The following is a 17,516-nucleotide window of genomic DNA, read 5'->3' as shown; positions in this document are numbered from 1 at the left end:
ACCACACTGGAAATCAAGCCCCACTATTCCTGGAGTTGTCACAAAAGTTTTATCGATGTACTCAGAATTCTGTAATTCAGCTGTCTTTTGAAAACTGGCAAAACAGAAACCAGGTTGCAGTACTTTACAAGAATGACCCTTTTTTAGCTAATAAGTTGATTTTAATAAATACACCTGAACAACTATAAACTGTCGACATGTAATTCTGAGTTAAAGTTTTAACCTCCTTTATAAAAGTTCTCAAAAAACACATGTAAACAGGCACTGACCGACACACACAAATGTTAGTGATTATGGTGGAGGGAAAAAATGAGAAGGCGGCTCAATGATCCTTGTCCACAGCGATGATCTTTTGGCTTGCCAGGGCTTATTGATCCTTGATCCTTGATCTCCTTTCTCCGTAAACTGTCACTTGTTTTCAGGATGCACAGAGCATGTGGTTCACAATACATCTCTAACTTATTGGTTAAAAGCCACAGCTTAGAGCAATTGATGACAGAAGATAAACTGGCTTTCTTCAGGTTTATATATATTTCTTTTACTGCAGAAACAAGGCTGCCATCTCCTTTTCTGTAGGTCCAAAGTCTTCTGTCCAAACTATAGTTCACATTCATAAATTGCTCAGCTATCTGAGAATCACTTATAGTTATTGGCAGATAGAGGGCCTTTGCATTGACAACTGCTGCTTGTTACTGCCAACTTTTACATTGTGCCTACTCCCTGGTGCCTTTCAATTTGCAACAAAACTTCGACCATCATTAATAAGAAACAGTGAAAACAACACTTAAGTAAATTACCAACACTTATTCTAAAAAGTGCCACCAAACCCTTGCACATTATTCGTTTTTAAACGGTCCTTTTCCCATTTCATTGTACAACCAAAACTATAGAAAATTAACAAAATACAATCTGTACAAGCTTATTTCCTTTGATAGGCTTATATTAACACCCTACAGCCAGGCTTGACCAGACATGTTATGTGCGTTTGTGCTTCTTTTAGGTGTCAAAAAAAATCTCCTACTTTATTTTCTTGGTTCTATTTTCTGATTTTACAACTTAGTTTTTGATTTGTTGACAATGGAAAAGTAAATCTGGATGTACTTCACATTAATATGTGAGAACAACACCAGAGGCCATGGATACTTACTTTTTAAAAGTAAATTCAGAATGCATAATGCAAAGCTCTTTGCAAATCTAGTGATTGATACAAGGAAATTACTTCCAGGCAGAGTACTGGAGATGAAATTCCTGAACAGGACTATTGCTACAATGAAGAGAATTTCTAGTCTTTGTAGATGTGTGAATTATTGTGGACCTAATGACCTTTCTTCTCTTCTGTTATCTTGTGATCTTAATTTTTTATGGTCCTATTTAAATACTGTCTAATGGTTACCTTTAAAAACCTAGTTCATGCCATTTTCTTGCACCATTGATGTCAGGTTCAAACAACGGAGCGGTTTTGTAGCCCAAATGTTGTAGTGTTAATATGTCTTCATAATTAACAAAGGAGTTTCTTATAGGTCAGTTTGGGTAAGGACATGTTTCTTTCCCCAAAGCACAGTTGTGAATTGTGACAGCTCAATAAACTGCCATAACAAGGTGTAGAGCTGGATGGACACAGCAGGCCATGAACACCAGCAGCATCAGAGGTGCAGGGAAGCTGATGTTTTGGGTCTGGACCCTTCTTCAGAAATGGAGTAGGGGAAGGGCATTCTGAAATAAATAGGGAGTCTCAATAAAGTGCCATGTTGCCATTTGAACTTTTAGTCTTTGGATTGTTAGTCCAGACTTCTAGACGATAGGTCCAGGAACTAAACTATATAGCAGCATGTTCAAGCAACTGAGACCTTAATTACTAAGGTACTGCTCACAATTAATGTAGTTATTTTTTCTCAAGGGATCATCAATGGCTAACCAAATAAAAAAACTAAAAACCAGAAAGCAACAACGTCACCAGTGCTTGGGATAGACTTCACTTTTGAAACTCGGTGATAATTTATAACATGAACTTGAGGGACAGCAGAATTTCTCCCTTGGGCATTGCTGCCCTCCAGATTACCAACAGCCCCAACACTTCCAATGTTCCAACTCTCTGTCAAGCCAGGCAAAATTGCCTCAAATATTGAGAAGATTTCCAAATTCTATTTCAAATTTGGTAACACAAATACCGATGTACAACACTGGATGAATTGCATACTATAGCAAACTGCAAACATGATGACATTATGGCCTACTCCTCAACTCTCTACATTTACCAGGTTCCCTGATACAGGCCATTAAATTCTATATTTAGATCCAACTGTCAATTGTAATCTCTTAGCTCCTTCCATCAGCAGGCTGTATTTCTGATTGTTGATTGTACTGCCCTGAATTTTCAAGTGCTTTCAACAGTACTCAACTTTCTCAGGGCACATGCTTGCTTACGTTTGAAGTTTGTTTGTACCCTTTTTTGACAGCTCTAATCAGGAACGCCTGGTTGTAGACCTGTGCATTACTGCAGTTGTTTTGGTGTACAAGCAGAGGAGGGCCCCAGGTGAAATGGTTCAACATGTATGTTCAGTATATTTATTGTGCAGTAAGTGCAATAAAATTTAAAATTCAAATGTAAACCAAAAAATCAAAAGTCACTTACCCCTGTACGCTTTTCCCAAGGCACCTAAGGTTTCTTGTTGCCAGAGCCCTACAGTTTTATTTATTAGTTTACCCGTACCTTCTATGACAGCTGCACGCTTGTGGGAACAATGTCTAAAACGTTTTCCACCACGCACTCTATTCAAGGTTGGAATGTGGTCTGGTGGTCATTTGAGTTAGAGCTGTACAATATTTTAGTTGAATATGCTGCTATAGGAGAGCTGTAATGCAAGAAATTGTTTTTATTTTGTGGTGATATATGTTGATAAAAGTTACTAATGTCCTACAAAATCCTGCACAAGACATACTAGTTGCAGAGCCACTGGTAGTTTCTAGCTCACTCATTCTCCCAGGTCTGCATATTCTACAATGCTGACTTGACAGCCACCTTGTTGTTTTGATAGGTTTGCATACTACAGCATTTATGTTGACCGTTGTTGATCAACTGATGACAGAGAGAAATGAGAACATCTGCCGCTAGAGTAACTGTTTGCATAGCCCAGCTTTATTTCTTGTAATAGAAGATGTTAAATTATCAGGGTTTAGGTTCTATGTTTCTTTGTGACAAGTATTTATCAGAAATCTGTAATAGGTCAACATTAGTCAAATCTAACAGATAAATTCTCATATTTTATGAAATTTCAGGCTTTTTTTAAAAAAAGCCTCTAATACTATATACAGTCTTTGCTGTGGCAATCCAAATGAAACTAAATTACTTACTGTTAATGACTATCAACTAGATCTCTGAAGTCTGCATCTGTCAGATTTAGGGATTCAAAGAAAATTGATCTTATGCATCTAATCATCTTTATTTTGGAATAGGTTTAAGGGATTTTTAACTTCCCTATGTTATAGCGAGACCATTGATATATAAAAAAAATCAGCAATCTAGTTTATGACAGATGTAATTACCTCTTAAAACAGATCTCACTATGCAACACAGCAGGAGCAGGGAAGTTGATGTTTCCGGTCGGGACCCTTCCTCAGAAGGGCCTTTCTGAAGAAGGGGCCTGACCCGAAACGTCAACTTTCCTGCTCCTCTGCTGCCTGGCCTACTGTGCTCCTCCAGCTCCAGACTGTGTTAGCTCTGACTCCAGCATTGGCAGTTCTTACTATCTCTTACTGTACAATATCAGAATTTGAAAATAATCTAAGAAATTATTTATAATGATTTTTTAAAAAATATTATTTGACTAACATTTAAATATAAGCAGTGAAACACTAGCATCGGAATTGTTCTTGGATAGACAAATTCTTTGACAATTTCAAAAAAATTCCCAAATTGTAAGTTTTTCTTTTGCTGTCATCACTTTCTACCTGTTTCTGCCTTTGTATCCATAAGCTTCAATAACTGCTTCGTTAGGCTTAATTCAGTAGGCACAAGGATGTGAGATAACAAGGTGTAGAGCTGGATGAACACAACAGGCCAAGCAGCATCAGAGGAGCAGGAAGGCTGACGTTTCGAGTCTAGACCCTTCTTCAGAAAAGGGTCTAGACCCGAAACGTCAGCTTTCCTGCTCCTCTGATGCTGCTCGGCCTGCTGTGTTCATCCAGCTCTACACCTTGTTATCTCAGATTCTCCAGCATCTGCAATTCCTGCTATCTCAGGCACAAGGATGTGCTGCTGTTTCCTCATCTGAGTCTTTCTTCAGTGCACTTCACCATCCAGATTTACTCTTCCTTTGTCATATTGCCAGTCTTTTTCTTCTGTTGTAACTATGATTAGAATACACATCACTACTGCCTTGAGCCTCACTTTCTGCACTGATCTTGTAGCCAGTCTTCACCACGTCCACCTTCCTTGCTGCAGTTCATTCAGAATACCATCGCTCATGTTACCTGCTCAGAGCTGAGCACTCTTCTTCGGCCAATCTCTACTCTATTGGCACATCGTGAACATGGTAACGTCACCCTGCTCCTAAGTCTCGAGCCTTCCCTAACATTCTAGATCATGACGAATCGTCAACCGTAGTGCCACATAGCTATTTCACTGGCAAATTGTTGACAAGATTATTGTTGGCATGATATCCTAGATATTTTGTTCCTTGGTGTTGTTGTTGGGAAAATAGCTGATTCAAAATTCTATGTTGATTTGATTCCTCTTTCTTTGAATAATGGAATGAATTACTTGTTACAGAAGCATTTAAAAATTACCCAGAGTTTGTTTATTCTCCATGGATGCAGTAGTTTATTCTACACTTGCGTTTTATTCTGATGAGTTCTTTTGAATTACAGCTGCTTCATAGACAAGGAATTGTTGACAAGATTATCGTTGACATGATATCCTAGATAATTTTGCTTGTTCTATCCATTTTGGCATGATCTAATCACTGACCCCTTTAAGGGATAGGCAAATCTAATGAACTGAGAGATAGGTGAATACTGTGTTTCCATTTTCAACTTGATTTGTGATTTTCCTTGTTTTTACATGAGAAACATGATTGTGAAAACTAAAATTTATTGGCAGCATGATATAAATATTATAAATGAGCCCTTGTGTTCAACTCAAGGCAGAAACTTAAGTTATGAGATCAGAAAAAGATACAGCAAGTAATTGTGCATATAGCTTGAAGTGAGCCAGGGACTGTGCTGTTATAAGAGTGACTGACAGAAACATTTCTAAATGGGGAAGCCATGCACAACTGTGCATTTCTCAAACCATTCTGCAGAAGTGAAGTAGTGAGAACTTCCTAATTGGTTTGCATAAACAAATAATGACATTTTCCTTACCCATTGTTGATAGACAAATCAATATTGTCCTTTGTCTGTACTTACAACTGCATTTAGGTAAAACAAAACTGCAGACATTGGAGATCCGAAACAATCAAAACCAAAAACTGCTGGAAAGACTCAGCAATACTGGCACATTCTGTGAGAGAAACAGTTAATTCTTGGGGTTCGGTGATTCTTCTTCAGAACTAAAGGCAACTAGGAAAAGATGATGCTTAGTTTGATGATGGGAGCGTGGAAAACGGAGTGAGCAGATGGGTAGAGACTGAGCCCAGCGAGAAAGAAAATGCAGTTCTCTCTATACTGGGGAGACAAAACAGACTGGGTGACCACTTCGCAGTACACTTACATTCTGTCCGTATAAGTTACCCCGAATTTCCAGTTGCATGGTACTTCAATACACAACTGTGTTCCCATACCAATATTTATATCTCAGACCAGCTGCAGTGCTCTTGTTAGGCTCTGTGAAAAGTGGAGGAACTATTTTTCAGGTTCCACTTTGAATCCCAAAGTTTATAAGGTTCCTGTGTTGAGTTTAACAATCTCAGAGCATGAGCACCGCCTTGTCTGTTATTGATCCCGGCAACCCCTCGTCCTGTCATGATGTGAGTTGCTTTCAGCATAGCCAACCTAGTTGCAACTACTCAAACTCCATTATCACCTATCCAGCTCCTCCTTTCCCTGGCTTACTATTAACAATCCTTTTGCCTGCCTACACTGTCTTCTGTCTCCACCTGTCTGCACATTTCTTCTCCTCCTCCCACATTCTTCACCCTCCTTCCCTCACCACCACCAACCCCCAGAATCTCAGCATAAGTTTCACCTTTTCTTAGCTGCTTCTAGTTCTGAAGGATAGTCACTGGACTGAGAATGTTACCTGTTTTCTCCTGTCAGATGCTGCCAGATGTTTTGAGTTTCTCCAGCAATTTGTTTTTGTTTGTCTCGAATGTGTGTGGTCATTGGACCCCATTTTCCAGTCAGCTATTTTAAATGAAGTTTGTGCTTTAGCATGTTCTTCCTTTTTCAGGAAAAAAAAGTCTTTCTTTTTATTGAAGAATGGTATTTTTCAAAACAAAATATAATTTTAATACCCATTTTGAATTCTCTTCCCTCCCTGTTACTTGTTCTTTTCAGAATGTACAGCTAATGAGATGCATGTGTGGCAATAATAGTGTATACATATAAATATTATATGCCAAATACAAACCATAAACATGTCGGCATTTAAGAGAGTGTTCAATTTTGTAAATTATGTTTGAAATCAATGCTAAAAACGTTGTTTACCTGTTTGCTTCCCCCCCCCCCCCCCCCCCCCCCCCCCCGAAGTGATGTTGGGTCTTTAACACTGCATAGTCTAATCTTTGATTCCAAGTAAGGAGATTACTAAAGCAATAAATATAATTGACTTATTTTATGAAGCACTGTATTTGCTGTCAGTGTGTATCTTTGAGCCCTGTGCAAATGTTTGTATTTCAGGATCTCTTGAACGTATTCCATGCAACCTGGAGACAGAAGATATAGAGGATCTCTATTCATTGGCACTGTATTATTATGCCCGAACACCTGCTTCATTTAGAAAGGTACTTATATTTCTGAAGCACAAAAACATTCATCCTTTAATTTTGATTCACAAGCAACAACTAAACATACAATCAAGATTCCAATTAGGCAGAATCCTTTTTTAAAAAAAATTGTATGACTTGTTTTTGAAAATTTATAGTAATAAAAATTTGAATTGATGTAAAATGCCATCCAAAAGAATAAGACATCTTTCTATATAAATTATGTGGCAAGACAGGAATATCTCTCTTTATCCTGTTTGAAAAATAGTTAACATGGAAAGTGTCTTCCAGCGTCAAAAAAGAATGCAAGGATTGCAGATAGTACCGTTTGGGATCGTGGTTAACAGCTTTATTTAAAGCTACGCTTTGCTGACTCGGACAACTAGTTTGACATGCCGACATACGTGGGTGACATTATTGTTTTTTTTTCTCTTGCTGATCCTTCAAGAAGACCATGTTCATCATCTGGCAGTTTGTTAGATTTTCAGTGGGTACATAGGTAACTGTTAAGGAACCTGAAGGTGCTGATGAAGATAGGACAGGATGCACAGGTTGAGTTTTGCATAAGGTGTTGGCTCAGAATTTCCTTCCTTTGCACCTTTCTGCCTGTGATGATGTATGCTTGCTTTTGAAGGTGGCAGCATCATTTTTCATTTGACCACAGCAGGTGCAACACTCAGGCAAGTTTCTTGCTAGATTTGAAATCAACGTCAAAGTTGATATCATTGAACCATTTAAAAAGATTTGCTTTGTAACCAGTTCAACTCAGTTGTGAAGCCTGGCATGCCAACTCACTCAGATGTGCACATCAGTGTCTTTTTTTTAAACAGCGTGCCATCTGATGTTCAAGGGCTTCTGTAGCAACACAAGTGAAAGTGGTTGGGTTTCTTGGCCTGACACTCACGCAAAGCCTATCTCTTTCCCACCAACAACAGAGTGAGCAAAATAATTTGCTCACTTTTTTGTTTGAAAGGCAGACTCACTCTACCTCATTCTCAAATGGACGGTCAATGTCTGAAGAAGACTACACTTGGTTTTACAGTTCTTGCATGGGGCTCGCCCACAATCTGGGCAACATCAAGAAAATGTACCTTGAAGATAAGTGAACTAATTCACCGCTAAACATGATCTGAAATATTGAGTTCAAATTGGGACTTGCCTGCATACTGGCACATTGCTTCAATTTATTTAAGGCTGAAGTTGTCACATGAATTGGAGAACAGTCCATCATACATTACAAGTCAAACTCTGACCCATTGTCCATACCAGGTCATTAGCAAACAGCAAATGGCAATTGGAGCCCTTGATCTTTGTGTGGAGTTGTCTCAGATTTGAGCAACTTTCAGTCCATGCAATTTCTGATTTTGATGTCATGATAAATATCATGGAAGATTTTGAAGAGCCCGGGAAGAAGAAAAAGTGCTGAAGACAAAGGTGCTAATATGCAAAGCTGATTAATTTCATTAGTTACTGGAGTCGATCAGACGACTCAACTTCATCCAGGATATGAGCCAGCATGCTGTCATGGAATTGTCGAATTGTCGCGATGAGCCGTTGTATTACTGTGGCAGGTTGTATGAGGATACATGGACAATATCTGGGATAAGTCTCCTTTGTTCTGTGACAGAGCTAAGAATGGTACTTCATAAAATAATCACGCGTCTGCTTCTCGTGACGTATGATAGAGCAATGGAACATTATATGTGTGTTGCTTTGCTCTCTGTGTTAATTTTTAATGCTTTAACTGTTAATGGCATAAATGATATTTGTTTTATGCTTGCCAAGTGCAAAGGAGCACTGTCTGTTGTCAAGACTATAGTAGCATCTAATATCATTGCTGAAATACTATTGTTACGCCTCACTGGGGTAGTATGCTGAAAATAGAGTCACACTATTCCCAAAAAATCATTTCTATTCATCACAAAGATGAAAATATTCTAACAAGTATGCAGAATTCCCCAATTTACCTGTGTTTATAGACCCAGGTTGACAAAGCATAGACCAGTTTAGTATACATAACAAGAATTACTGTCTATTATAAATAAATACACTCTAATTACAGATAGCAATTGTGAACCACTGGCATATAACTATCAAAACTCTAATCCGCATATACATTGCCCCTCTACACGCACACACGTATACGCGCGTACACACGCATGCACATGCGTGCATATGCATGGGTGTTATGGGCAGAGGGAGAGACTGGGAAAGCAGTGTAGGTAGGGGTCTCTGTTCACAGGATTTGCAACGAGGAATCTTGTACAGATTAGAACATTGCTTCTTGGTCTTCGTTAAGATGCTTACACTTGTTTATAGTAGGCACGATTTACACTTAAGTTTCTCTAAGTTACTAATTAAAAAGTCACTGCTTATAACAACTGCTAAATGAGAAGTAAATAGATTTTCTTCAAGCTTAGTATGTTATTTAATACAGAAGACAGAGCTTCTGAGGATCCAATGCTTCCTGCCCAACTTATTTACAGCCCCAAGCTTTTCAGCTATCTAAGATCTAATCTCATTTGTTAGTCTAAACTGTTCTCTAAACTGTACAGATTCAAATATATTTTACCCCAAGTCTCAAGTCTGCTGACCTGGATTTCTAAATTGGCAGGGAAGCAACAGTACCTGCTACTGCCAGTCCCCTCTGAGAAAGTTGCCCACAAAGGGCCACGAAGTTCTGTGCCACCATTTTCATCTTTCCCAGAACCAGGGGTCACAGTATGAGGATTCATTTAGATAATTTAGGATGGAGATGAGGAGATGTTTCTTCACTCAAAAAGTGGTGACCCTGTTGAATTCATTACCACAGGAAGTAGTTGATGCCAAAACAGTGAATGTATTCAAGAGGTGACTAGATTATGGCACTTGGGGCAAACTGGTTCAAAGGCTATGGGGAGAAAGCAGGATTAGGCAGGATTGAGTTGAATGATCGGCTATGATCATGATGAAAGGCGGACCAAGCTCGAAGGAGTGAATGGCACGTTTTTTATATTTCCCAATGTTGGTTTCATTTTGGCGCCAGCTATTGAGGAACTCTGGTGATTGCCTACCATGTTGTCGTCAGGCTAATCAACCAATTATGTTGAAGCACTTTCGTGTATGGCAAAGCAGGAAGTAACCAGCAGGTTTTCTCACTCACTTGATGTAATAAAAGTTGGAAATAAACTGAAGATGAGAGCATACGCATAAGCGGAAATATCAAAAGAAATTTAACATAAAGAAGATAGTGTGGAGCTGGAGGAACACAGCAGGCCAGGCAGCATCAGAGGTGCAAGAAAGCTGTCGTTTTGGATCGGGATGCTTCATCAGAAGTCCTGACCTGAAGTGTCAGCTTTCCTGCTCTGATGCTGCCTGGCCTGTATTCTTCCAGCTCCACACTGTTATCTCGGACTCCAGCATCAGCAGTTCTTACTATCACTTAACATAAAGAAGTTTCTTTTTAACCAAAATCTATTTTTTTATATCATGGAATGGAAAAGTCTGATATTTTGCATAAAATTAGTGTTTCCAGCTGAAGGTTGATTCGGTGCTGAGCCTTTATATGATGTTTCCAGGACAGTTATACATCATTCAACAAAGCAAAATAGTGTCAAGTAACTAAAACAAAGAACTATGGATGCTGGAATTCTGAAACAAAAACAGAAATTTCTGGAGAAATTCAGCAAGTCGTACAGCATCTGTGAAGAGACAGCAAAATTAACGTTTCAAATACAGTAACCCTTTTTCAGAACTAGTAGTAGCTAGTAATGAAACAGTTGCCATATAATTGCTCATGACTAACAACATTACTCATGGCAGGATAACCAAAATCTGTTTGGAAGTAATCTACTGGGATTGAAAGATGATGAGATGGATCTGAGCCAAGCTTTATGTTTGCCTGTTTCAGTTTCAGAGATCCTACAAGCAAATCAACAAGGGGTAAATATACACAAACAAACCAACCCGTTTAAACAAAATAGTTTGTTCCAGGGAAAACTGAGATTTGTAACAAAAAAAATGAATTTTTTTTGTTCTCATTAGTGACTTGAGTATCAAGATTCATTTGAATTTAATTGTGTGTGTACCAGCAGACAGTCTGCTAAACACACACACAAGCACAATATGGTGGATGAAGTTTTTTGAGAAGATTTGTAGCTCAGGCCGTGGATGAGGTTGCAGTCTTGTTTGCCAAGGCAGTGTGTTTGATTGCAAGTGCTTTGACACCCTGCTTGTTAACATTGTCAGTGCACTTCAGTGAAGTCGGATAACATGGTGTGAAGCTGGATGAACACAGCAGGCCAAGCTGTGACGTTTGCAGGTTCATCAGTAGCTTCAGGTTCATCAGTGGGTCAAAGCACTGTTGACCCAGCAGGAAAGTTTGATGTTTCAGGTCGCGACCCTTCGTCAGAAATGGTTTTTTTTCCTGCTCCTCTGATGCTGCTGGGCCTGCTGTGTTCATCCAGCTTCACACCATGTTACCTCAGATTCTCCAGCATTGGCAGTTCCTGCTATCTCTGCACCTCGGTAAAGTGTTGGGGTTCCATCCCGCTTGTAATTTTTATATGCCTCGGTTTGCTGGAGTGGTTAATAATACGTCCGGTTTCATTCTTCAGTGGTTTGTATATCGGGTCAGTGTTGACAGAGTTCCGTTTGGAATGCCAGGCCCCCAGGAATTCTCTGGCATGTCTCTGTTTGGCTTGTGCTATTATGGATGTGTTGCCCCAGTGGAATTCATGTTCTTCATTTGAGACCAATGGGGATTGGCCATGTCTCTTGGTAGCTAGTTGGCGTTCGTGTATCCTTATTGCCGGTTTTCTTTCAGTTTGGCCTATGTAATGTTTCTCTCAGTCCTTGCATGGTATTTAGTATGTTATATTAGTTTTATTGGTTGTGGGTATGGGGTCCTTTATGTTCATCAGTAGCTGTCACAGGTTGTTTGTTGGTTTGTGGGCTACCCTGATACCTAAGACTGTGAGTAGTCTTGTAGTCATCTCTGATATTTCCGTCATGTACAGTAGGGTGACTAGTCTGTCTGGCCATGTGGTGCCTTCTTGCTATGGTGTGTTGCAGAGGTCATGGCGGATTGTGTCTTTTGGGCATCCATTCCTTTTTAAAACCCTGTAGAAGTGTTCTCGTTCTGCCTTGTGCAATTCTGGGTTGCTGAAGTGTGTTGTGGCTTGTTTGAATAATGGCCTGGTGCAGCTCGGTTTGTGGGTGTTGGGTGGTTGCCAGTGTAATTAAGTATCTGGTCCATATTTGTCGTCTTTCCGTGTACGCTAGTCTGGAATTCCCTGTTGTTCTTACCCTTCCTGGACGTAATGTGGAATGTAATCAGTTGTTCTCTTCTTTTGTGAATTTTATTCCAGTGAGGATGTTTATGTGCCAGTGAGTTTCTTCTCATCTTGTGTGTTTGATAATCACGAAGGTGTCATCTACACAGCGGACCCAGAGTTTGGGTTGGATAGTGGGGTGTGCTGTCCATTGTAATCTTTGCATTATCACTTCAGCTGTCAGTCCTGATATTTGGGATCCCTTTGGTGTTCTGTTGGTTTGTTTAAATATATGGCCATTGAAGGTGAAGTGGGTTGTGAGGCATAGATCCAGTAGTTTCAGGGTGCTGTTCTTGTTGATGATGTTGGTGTTGTGAGATGCCTGCCTTCCTGATTTGTCCAGAAGTGTGGTAATTGTCTCTCTTGGGTAGCATGTTTATGGATGTAAATAATGCTGTTACGGCAAAGGCTACCATTTTCTCGCCCGCTTCTATCCTGGTGACCTTGATGATGTTGAGGATTTCTTGGGAGTGGATGGAGTGGGTAGTGTTGACAATTAAGTATTTCAGTTTCCACTGTAGTTCTTTGACCAGTTTATATGTTGGTGTGCCTAGTAACCGTGGGTCCAAGGGGGATCCCTGGCTTGTGTACCATCCTGCAGTAGCTACTGATGAACGTAAAGGACCCCATACCCACAACCAATAAAATTATTGTAATATACAAAATACCATGCAAGGACTGAGAAACATTACCTCCGGAGAACAAAACCTGAAGTAATACCAGCCACCTCAGCAAACTGAGGCATATAAATAACAGGTGAGACAGAATACCAAAGCTTCACTGGAGGTGCACTGACATGTTAACTAGCAAGATGATGAAATTTCTGCAATCAAACACAGCCACTCGGCAAGCAAGTCTGCGACCTCAATATGGTGGATGTCAGAAATCTCAAAGTAAAAGTAGCAAATGCAGTGTCTGCAGTGAGAAAAACAGAAGTTAATGTTGCAGGTTGACCATTCATCCAAGTGAAATGTTAGAATTGCACCAGATTTTAAGCATGTACATAGGAATGGAAAGGGTGGAGGGAAAAAGAAGAAATCAAAAGGAAAGATCTATGCTGGACAAAGCAGGTGAAATTAAATGATGGGACAGTGATGGATATTGGTGATGGCATGGTGAGATAAAAGATGGCAAAGTCTGAGGCATTTTGCCTTGCCAAAAAGGGTGGGAAGAATAAATTTGTTCTTTGATATCTAGTAGTTTGCAACATTGTTCAGATAATGGATATCTATTAGATTAGATATTTACATTGGAATCTCTAGGTAGTGTTGCAATTGAGAATGTAATGAGATGTAAACATGCACACATAATGGGAATTATAAACATTATGATTCATTATTAATGCAGCTAATTATTTCAGAATATTATAGTTGAGTAATTTTTACACTAGGTAGCAAACCCCTTGTTTTATCCCTTGTGTTTCTTTATCTTGCTTTCACTTTAAAGGATGGAGTTCGTTTCTTTGTAGTGGATTGTCGACCTGCAGAACAGTACAATGCTGGGCATCTTTCTACAGCATTTCATTTAGATTCTGACCTGGTAAATAAAAATTTATACAGAAAAATTATTGCATGCTCTGCATTAATATGATGGCTTGCTGAAAGTAAGGCTGAATAATTACATTGCATTATTTGGAAAGCTTGCAGGGATGTTTCAAACAGTACGAGATAATTTTCTGCTGAAAAAAAAAATTAGAACATTAGAACATAGAACATTACAGCACAGTACAGGCCCTTCGGCCCTCAATGTTGTGCCGACCTGTCATACCGATCTCAAGCCCATCTAACCTACACTATTCCATGTACGTCCATATGCTTATCCAATGACGACTTAAATGTACCTAAAGTTGGCGAATCTACTACTGTTGCAGGCAAAGCATTCCATCCCCTTACTACTCTCTGATTAAAGAAACTACCTCTGACATCTGACCTATATCTTTCACCCCTCAATTTAAAGCTATGCCCCCTCGTGCTCACCGTCACCATCCTAGGAAAAAGGCTCTCCCTATCCACCCTATCTAACCCTCTGATTATTTTATATGTTTCAATTAAGTCACCTCTCAACCTGACTTAATTGCTGTAGGTCTGGAGTTGCATGGCCAGAGTAGATAAGGATGACAGATTTCCTTCCCAAAAGGGCATTAGTGAGTCAGATAGGGATTTTTTTTAACAAGAGTTAGCAATGGATTCATTGTCGTCATTAGACTGTTGATTCCAGATTTTTATTGAATTCAAATTTCACCATTTGCCATGGCAGGTTTCAAACCTTTCCAGGGATGCCTAACCTGAAGAAGTTACCCTCCTCCCTCTGGACCAACCTCAGGAAATCTTTGTCCCACTGCAACTCTCTTGTCCATCTTTGGTCCGCCTCCTCTTCTCTCCCTATTTATTCCAGAACCCTCTCCCCATCTCCCTCTCTGATGAAGGGTCTATGCCCAAAACGTCAGCTTTTGTGCTCCTGAGATGCTGCTCGGCCTGCTGTGTTCATCCAGCTCCACACTTTATTATCTTGGATTCTCCAGCATCTGCAGTTCCCATTATCCGAGATAATTTTCTGCTTTTCAAGTTCAAATTCCAATAGGTTTCACACTGGACGTGTCACGCTGGAAAGCTTGGAAATAACTTTGTATGGATTTTTGTGACAGGCAGCAAATCCAAGCAGGACTTATACACACAATAGTATGGTTCTGGAGAGTGTTGCTGAACAGAGACCTTGGAGTGCAGGTTCGTAGTTTCTTGAAAGTGGAGTCACAGCTAGATAGGACAGCCAGGGCAGTGTTTGGTATGCGTGCCTTTATTAGTCTGCATTGAGTATAGGAGTTGCAAGGTCATGCTGAGGGTGTACAGGACATTGGTTAGGTTATTTTTGGAATACCGTGTGCAGTTTTGGTCTCCCTGCTACTGGAAGGATGTTGTGAAACTTGAAAAGGTTCAGAAAAGATTTAGAAACATGTTGCCAGGACTGGAGGGTTTGAGCTACAGGGAGAGGCTGAATAGGCTGGGACAAATTTTCCTGGAACATCAGAGACTGAAGGGTGACCTTTACAGAGGTTAATAAAATCATGAAGGGCATGGACAGGATAAATAGAAAAGGTTTCCTTTTTCCCAGAGTGGGAGAATCAAAAATTAGAGGGCTTAGAAGAATAGAAAGGGTTTAGAGAGATATGGGCCAAATGCTGGCAATTGGGACTAGATTTATCTAGGATGTTGGGTCAGCATGGACGAGTTTCTATGCTGTGTATGTCTGTGACTCTATAGTCCAGGATAGTCTCAAATTAATTTGTGTGTAATGGTAGGCCATTCTCTGAAAAGTTCATCTTTAACAGAAAAATGTTGCACCAGAATAATTTTGGAAGTGAGAGTGAATCAGTAGTTAGTCTAACTTCTCTTGATCATTAGTGATGTCACATTTGGGATATAAGATCCTGCTCTAGCAAAATTATTTCTCTGGTTAGAAGCTGTGAAAGCTGTTGTAGTGCTGTACTTAATTTCATGACAGAATTTTTAAAACATTGCGACATATAATATAAATGGAGCTAGAAAGTGTAATTATTGAAATAGCAAGCCTGAAAGAAGTGGTCAGGCTAGCTGACTATTTTCTTTGTTAAGTAATAAGTATGTAGATTGGGAATTACGAGTACTATATGCATTTCTTTGTTGAAATGTAATGATATGATTATCTAGATAATCTAAGACTAGGAAGTTATCACTGGAAAACAAGTAAGTAGCCATTTTCTTAAGTTTTAAAAATTTTGACCGAAAGTTATTTTCTGGTAAACTTCAATGAAATTTAAAGATAAAACATCACTTTGATTGCATATACTGTGATAATTTTAATTTAGAATGAAATGTAACTGCAACCTATAAACAGTTTTTGTTTTTCTTTCAATTCATTTAGCAATTTATCATTTTCCACAGATGCTGCAGAACCCAGCAGAGTTTGCACTTTCAGTTAAGTCCCTTTTGGAAGCACAGAAACAATCCATCGAGTCAGGGTCAGTCGCAAGTGGGGAACATCTGTGCTTCATGGGAAGTGGCCGAGAAGAAGAAGACATGTATATGAACATGGTGCTGGCCCATTTTCTACAGGTGACTGGACATTTGACCACAAACTTCAGCATCAGTCCTGTTTCTGCTTGTGGGCCTAATTTGTGTTGTTTGCATGCTTAGCATGTGTCTTAGCTCAACTTCACATTATTGTTTTCAAAGGATCGATCGAAACACCAGAGATATACAATTATTGCACTTTGTATAATTTAAACTTGATAACCTTAATCATTATCTTTGCTCTTGCCAGCCTGTATCGTTATATAATAAATTGATTATATCCTTACAGGTTATGCATTTATATTCCATATTAAAGGGCAATTTTCAAGCATTTTTTATTTTGTTTCTGTATTCTAGAAAAACAAGGAGTATGTTAGCATTGCCAGAGGGGGCTTTATAGGTAAGTTCTCAAATTTTTGAATGTTAGCTCTTCTCATTCAACGAAGACCTGATGCCCCAAAACAAACCTGTTTAATATTGCACCTGTATTGAAGATATTGACCAATGTCTTTGTTTGATTAAATCTGTTTCTTTACTTCATTTTTGTTGGAAAACATAAAGTATATCATAAATAGTTCTATTTTGTACAAACAATTCTATATTAATTTAATTGACAGAAAATTATAATTTCATTTATCTCTATCCTTTACGGTAAATAGATAAAGTTCAGTCTTTCCACCATTTGAAATTGCGTGCTTATTAGACTTTGCCAAGGTATTCTCATGGATATAAATATTGGAAACTAACCTTTAAGCAAATAATTGTAATGTTAAGTAATGCAATTTTTTACATGCTTTTTGTAATCTGAGAGGGTTTTAATTATAGTATTTCCTTCCTATAAAATTCTAACAAGTTTGCAATTGTTGAAGCTCAACATTTTCAGGTTTTTTTTGTATGAATGTGTTTCCATTCCTCAGCAGCTATTTTGTTATTTTTGCTTTACATTGTGTATTTGCTCCTTGTGTTCCATTATAGTCATTGTATTATTTATTTGTAATCTTTATCCTTCAGCATTTTAGTGGATTGATGTTATTGCCCTTTTAAAAAAACTTAATTTTATTTCTTGTCAATTAGCCTGCTGTTTTCTGATGCAGAGTCTTACTTCAGTGTTTTCAGTAAAGGACTTTATGGTTTAAGTAAAAGGGATTATATTTGACTTCCTTTAAAATAAATAGTGTGAAAGAATCATGAAAAAGTATAGAAAATTCCAAATGCTTTGACTAAAGCTTAGGTCT

At 38.8% G+C, this 17,516-nt stretch overlaps 1 protein-coding gene across 9 annotated transcripts in view; it reads left to right on the top strand.

The window, feature by feature from the left end:
- tbc1d23 (TBC1 domain family, member 23) overlaps positions 1-17,516 on the top strand; it is an 83,186-nt gene that overhangs the window by 53,238 nt on the left and 12,432 nt on the right. For all 9 annotated transcript variants that reach the window (XM_059650224.1, XM_048540600.1, XM_048540597.1 and 6 more), the window contains 5 exons: positions 6,838-6,941; positions 10,725-10,844; positions 13,682-13,774; positions 16,153-16,323; positions 16,639-16,681. In XM_059650224.1, coding sequence (XP_059506207.1) covers positions 6,838-6,941; positions 10,725-10,844; positions 13,682-13,774; positions 16,153-16,323; positions 16,639-16,681 — 531 coding nt within the window. The remainder of the gene's footprint in view (positions 1-6,837; positions 6,942-10,724; positions 10,845-13,681; positions 13,775-16,152; positions 16,324-16,638; positions 16,682-17,516) is intronic.

This window comes from Stegostoma tigrinum, chromosome 12, assembly GCF_030684315.1.
Source record: "Stegostoma tigrinum isolate sSteTig4 chromosome 12, sSteTig4.hap1, whole genome shotgun sequence".
In the NCBI taxonomy this organism is placed as follows: Eukaryota; Metazoa; Chordata; class Chondrichthyes; order Orectolobiformes; family Stegostomatidae; genus Stegostoma; species Stegostoma tigrinum.
The sequence above is the reverse complement of the archived record's forward strand: the minus strand, read 5'-3'. Positions and strand labels throughout refer to the sequence as shown.